Source organism: Nannochloropsis gaditana (assembly GCF_000240725.1).
Source record: "Nannochloropsis gaditana CCMP526 unplaced genomic scaffold scaffold360, whole genome shotgun sequence".
Lineage (NCBI taxonomy): Eukaryota > Eustigmatophyceae > Eustigmatales > Monodopsidaceae > Microchloropsis > Microchloropsis gaditana.
This window is the reverse complement of record NW_005803593.1, coordinates 13,713-19,654: the sequence shown is the minus strand read 5'-3', so window position 1 is coordinate 19,654 and position 5,942 is coordinate 13,713. Positions and strand designations below refer to the sequence as shown.

The window sequence follows — 5,942 nt, the reverse complement described above, 5'->3', positions numbered from 1 at the left end:
CAACAAGGTGGGCTGGCTTTGTTTTCATGCAACGGCCTGGTGCGACAGGGAGATAGACAGGGGCATTCTTTGGGTATCCTGCGTACCGATGTTGTAGTCGATCCGATCCAGGACGGAGCCTTGGTCGATGACGAGCTCCCCGAGCCGTTTCATCACGTGGGCGAGCGCTTCGATTCCCTCGGCGATACGCGCTATTTCCGAGTCACGCTCCTGCACCAGCGCGTCCGCGCTCTCAAGCACCGTCACTTGGGCTTGTCGGAAGCCGGTCTCTGAACGATTGTCCGGCACTAGGACTGGTTCCCCGCCTTCGTCCTTGTCCAAGAAGGCAAACTCACCCCCGCCCATCGCCCCCTCCTTCTGCGCCCGGAGCTTTTTCAGGTAGTCTTTTTGCTGAAACCGGAACGCGTGTGAGAGCCGTTGCGTCTTGGAGGCCATGGATCGTTGGAGATTGCGACGTACTTTGACCTGTGCAAGGGGGCGTGGAGGAGGGAGGGAAGGAGGAGAGGAGGGGTGACACGCTCGTTCCGATGGGGCAGCTCCCCCCAATGTCCTTTTCTCTGCCTCCACCCGCTGGTACCTCGGCGTCGCTTTCACCCTCCATCTGGCCCCCCACAGCGGTTAATTTTCTTTCCACGACCCGGAACTGCTCCGTAATGGCTTCGGTCAAGGCCAGGATCTCCTGCTCTTTGCCAGCTTCCGCCTTTTCGTCGAAAGAGACCAGGAGCCGCTTCCGGTGTAGCCTGGATAGTTCCTTCATTTGCCCTTGGATGTTTCGGATTGCCTCGTCCACCTGTGAGTCGGGGTCGGGGACCAGGGGCGGCCGGCGATTCGAAGAGTCAAAAAGCCGGGCAAGGGGGAAAAGGACAAGGCATCCTGGACAGAGGGATGACGCGGGGGCATTGGATACTTTCCCCGCACTTGGCATGCTTCTATACCCACCCGATCAACCACGTCCACCCACAGCGGTGGGAGCTGGCTGCGAGCCGCTTGCCAGTCTGTTCCGCCTTTCTCCAGGTCTTTCGGATCCCCCAAGAGGTGGGCACGACCTCTTCCATTCATTGAATTAGAAAGGGCACTGTCGTTCGAACGATGCGTAGGCCGGGCTTTCTGTGGCATGTTAAATACAAGGCATGAAGGAGAAGTTCGACATCATGGAGCTGAGAGAGCTTGTGGAGGAGGGGGGGAGGATAGGGCCTTGGAAGCACGATGGAGGAATCAAAAAAACGTGACACAACCGCACCCACGCCAGATGCCGTGCAGAATCTCCGAATGATGAGAGCGCATGATGTAGGGGTGCAAAATGTGGACATGTGCGTAGAACTTGATGCACGTGGAGGAGTCATGTGGAAGGTACGTGAAAAGCATGTGAAAAGACCGGGAATAGGGAGGGTTTTTCCCATGCTAGAACGAAACCAACAGATTAGGCAATTCACGCCCAAAATACCTTTATTTCGACCCGTAGCTCCACAAATCGTTTCGTCACATCCCGTGTCGCCATAGCTCCTGTTCAAGGTGAAGAAAGTGCGTGATAAGGGTCGAGAGGGGTGATGGGGACGTCGCCGATGATGAAAAAAGGTCAGTTGAGACCAGAAAGAACCAAAACTTAGGCTGGCACTCTACACCACGTGGCGCGTAGGCATCCAAAGAAGTAGTGTTCACCTCCCAAGGGCTACTTGACGCCGACATCAATGTGAGAATCATATAATGCGGTCCCAGCAAGTCATGCAATAAGACTTATGGGCCGCCATGGCTGTTCCTGATCTCGGCTCCGCTTTTTCGGTGACGTTGTCTCCACCACATTTATGCGCCTTTATTGCACGGTCCTTTCCCCTCCATTGTCCTCGTACCTTGCACATGCCCGCCCCCTTGAATACATCCCTGCATCGGTAAAAGGGGCTGCGCGGGTACTGCCGTTGTGGTGCTCGTGGCAAAGGTGGTTTGGATAGCGCTTCGTCTTTGATTTTGGCGACAGCCGTTTATGATCAGGCGTGACAAGCTGTGATACCCGCACTTACATCACAATCACGCACAGGAATGACCACGCACGAAGACTACATGGACGCTTCCGTGGTTGATCAGACACCTACGAACAATTTTGCCGTCAAAATTCAGCATAAATTGGAATGGCATGTGGAATCTTTCAAGGTTCAGATTCGTCGCAGCCGTGCTCCCGGCAAAGGAACAGCTTCAACAACAACCCAAACAACCAAAACTATATTGCAAAAAGTAGCGGGTTGCGCGGTCAGTGGGGAGCTTACAGCAATCCTAGGGCCCTCAGGTGCAGGTAAAACAACGCTGCTAGAATGCATCTCGCTGCGGAACAGGAATTTCGATGGTTGTGTGCAGTATGACGGGCAGGCCCCCGAGGGGAGGTTCTTCACACTCTCAGCCTTTGTCCACCAGGCAGACATGCTGTATGGCTTTCTAACACCCCGAGAGCATTTGACTTTCCACGCGATCGCTCGGATGAGCGGTGGTAGTCGGACAGCTGCGCGGGGACTGCCCGAGCCGGGTGCCTCCCAGACATCCCGTGGACAAAGCTGGCAGGCAGAGAAAATGTCTTCAGAAAGCATGGCGAGACGGGTCGAAGAAGTGATTGCGACCGTAAAACTGGAGAAATGTGCCGACACCTTGATCGGGGGTTCGGACCCCGTGTTTAACGTCAAGGGTATTTCGGGGGGAGAACGCAAACGGCTGACGATCGCAACCGAGCTTTTGCAGACGAACGAGATAATCTTCCTGGACGAGCCGTCCTCGGGCCTCGATTCAGTCATGTCGGAATCGATTTTTCAAACCCTCAAGGACTTGACGACCCAAGGCCGGATCGTCATCGCCACCGTCCATTGCCCCTCCTCCAAGACCTACCACCTCTTCTCGAACCTGATCCTCCTCACCTGCGACGGCCGCCTGGCGTACTCCGGCCCTGCCGCACAGGCCCTGTCGTATTTCCAGGCCGCGTTGGGAATTGAATGTCCGCAGCATTACAACCCGGCGGATTTTGTCCTGGAGCTGGTGTCGGCGGAACCGGGGGTGCCCCTCCAAGAAGAACTCCGGCGCATGGACGCCCTCTCTCTTGCGTACGCGCAGTCGTTCATGAAAATTCAGAACCCGCTGCCTGCCGATGACAAGCACAAGGCCTTGCACGACGTGCGTGGACAAGGTGCGAGCGATTGGGTTTTCTTCAAGCTGAACTTATGGCGGGGCGGCTTGCAGCTGGCCCGGGACCGGATAACGTTGATCCTTTGGGCCGCCGTGAGTGCCTTGATAGGTGCGCTGTTTGGGGTCCTGTACTGGCAACTGGCGGCGAGCAATTGGCGCAACCTGATGGGCCTGATCTTTTCGGCCGTGGTGGGGAACGTGTTCACGGGCTGCCTGGGAGTGGTGATGCGTTTTCCCATGGAGTGGACCCTGGTAGTCCGAGAGTTTTCCAGCGGCGCGAACGCCGTGGGCCCCTACATGATCGCCCGCTTCTTCACCACCTTGCCCCTGTCCTACGGCCCAGTCCTGATGTCTTCAATCATCTATTGGTGCACCGGCATGGATCCCGACGCCGGAACCTACCTGATCTTCGTCTTGATCTTCGTCTCCTTCAACTGGTCCTGTTTCTCGCTCGGGCAGTGGATCTCCTCCTTCTCCGCCAATCCGCTGGTGGCGATGACGATCATGCCAGGCTTTGTAACGTGAGTGCGGGAATGGGGTGTCGCGAGGGCGGGATGGGCACACGGAATCTCTTTGCTTGGTTTCTGTCCCGCACGGACACTCCAAATGAGTGCCTTGACTCCTCCATCTTTTCACCGCTTCTCCCCCGGTTTTCTGTCCTTATTTCTCTTTGTAGCCCCATGATCATGTTCTCCGGCCTCCTGATCGAGCGCAGCAGTGTGCCCGTCTGGCTGGCCTGGATCGAAGACGTCTCCGTCGTCAACTATGCCTTCGATACCTTGATGGCCCAACAGATGCACATTTTGCCGGGGAACCAGGGAGAAGTGGTGCAACAGTTCATCCAATTTAACCCCCGGAAAATGGGCTGGAATGTTGGAATGTTGTGGATCCTAACTGCAGCCTTCCAAGTGCTCACGTATGTGAATCTCAGAGTGCGTCTGAGGGCATCCCGGTCCGTCAAGTAGGGTGGGGATAGCAGGTGGAAAAGAAACCGATCCACCGAGTGGAGGAGCTGAGTGGCGGAGGACATGCCGGACGATGCAGGGGGTTTGTCGGTGCAGACATGGGAGTGCAGGCGAAGAGGGTGGGAAGAGGAAAAGCAGGGACGGGGAACGCAGGCAATGGCTACCGCCAATGCGGTTATCCATGAGCGTAGGATGAGGAATAACGACACGCGAAGAACAAGTTCGAGGACGTTTATACGGGCATCGTTAAGATGGTAAGCGCGTCAGGGACGACTGCGGGTTTGTGAATAAATCGATAGCGGATCAAGGGTGGTGATGGTATCTCCAGGATGCAGAACCACTGAGGATGCCTCCAATTCGTAGAGGTGTGGCGAGGATCATCGCATGAGTACCATACATGGAAAAGGACCACTCCGATTGTGGGAAGACCCTTCATAACGAGAAGTGTCGGGAGGATGATAACGAGTATCATGAGGACGAGCAATGTGCCAAGGACGATCGTGAGATTTTCTCATCGTTGTATGACGATAGATCATCGAGGAGTGATAAGATGGAGTTGGTTGACCTTAATCGGAGCTGTCTTACATTTAAATGTTTCTGGTAGAGTTTGGAAGAAAAGCACGCATAAGAGAGGACGAAGTGGAAGAACACAGTGAGATACGTGCCACAGAAGGTGAATTTTTGACAGGAGTAAAGAAAGGCGTGAAATGAACTCGTGGCCATTTTCTAATTCACATGCTCCTGTCGTAACCGGTGAGAAAAGACACTGTGGAGAAAGAAAGCGATAGGAACGATGATGCACAACATACATTCGTACAAACAAAACGTGGCTTCAAAGAAAGAGATGAATCGATCTCAGAGCTACCATGGTAAACCTCGTGACCTGCTCATTTCGCGACTCCCAATCGTATTTCTCAGTGCTTTTTATGGGCACGGGTCTTATGTACGTCTCTCTGTCCTTCCCCTCTTCTCGACATTCCCGCAGCAATCCTGTCGCGAACATCCAAAGGCTTGTGAGAAGGATGGAGCCACTCGTTTCTCTAAATGTGCCTCCCCTCGTCCTCATAACCCTTATGTTTGTATGTACTTCTCTTCTTTTCCCGGCTGGGGCTTTCCCCCAATCAAACATGGCCCTCCCTCCCTGGCGCTCACTCTAAGCGCCTTTTCTGGCCAGCTACCCAACCATTCCTATCATCTCTACCAACCTTTTAACGCATGAACTGAGAAAACGAACGCATTGAGATCTCAGCTGGACTCTAACCCTGCGATCACACAGACGCTCTCACAACTTTTCCTCCCTTTCCTCGACGCCTCCTTCTTCTCCCGTTCCATTGACTCCTTTTCCTCCCAATCTCGGAAGCCTCAAAGGCTGTATTTACCCGTCTTTACACACTACTTGGCTGTCGTCCCCATGCTCCACCCGGTCCTCGTCGCGGTCCCGAGGTGCATGCGGCCTCCACATTCCATCGCAGACGCCCGTCCCGCCGTGCCCATCGCATACCCCTGAAGCCATCTTCCCACCTCCCTACATCAACCCGCTTCCCAACCTGGACTGACACGACCCACACGCACCCTCACTGTGCAGTGGAGGATCTTCCGTCCACCCTTCTCCTCGCCCTCCCTCCCTCTCCCTGCCCCCTGACCCTGCGGGGCCAGCGCGGGGCCCCTCCAGGCTCCCCTTCGCCCAATCCTCTTCTCACGTCCGACCGGCTACCTCGGCCTTTGCCCACAAATACGACTCAGGGAGTGGACATTCCAGGCCCGCTACCCCTTCCTCCATCCCGTCCTCCTCTTCTTCCTCCTCCTCGTCCTCGCTCC

General features: G+C 55.3%; 2 protein-coding genes across 2 annotated transcripts in view; one reads left to right on the top strand and one right to left on the bottom strand.

The window, feature by feature from the left end:
* Nucleotides 1–757, bottom strand: part of NGA_0388100 (syntaxin-like protein) — a gene marked incomplete at both ends in the record, with an annotated part of 2,647 nt that extends 1,890 nt beyond the window's left edge. Inside the window, 2 exons of the mRNA XM_005854869.1 lie at nt 87–383; nt 460–757. Of these exons, the coding sequence (XP_005854931.1) occupies nt 87–383; nt 460–757 (595 nt within the window). The remainder of the gene's footprint in view (nt 1–86; nt 384–459) is intronic.
* A 1,271-nt stretch (nt 758–2,028) lies between these two features.
* On the top strand, nt 2,029–4,984 carry NGA_0388500 (atp-binding cassette). The gene is made up of 2 exons (XM_005854873.1): nt 2,029–3,680; nt 3,836–4,984. The coding sequence occupies exons 1-2, from the start codon at nt 2,035–2,037 to the stop codon at nt 4,122–4,124; spliced, it is 1,935 nt and encodes a 644-aa protein (XP_005854935.1). The 5' UTR covers nt 2,029–2,034; the 3' UTR covers nt 4,125–4,984.
* The last annotated feature ends 958 nt before the right edge of the window (nt 4,985–5,942 follow it).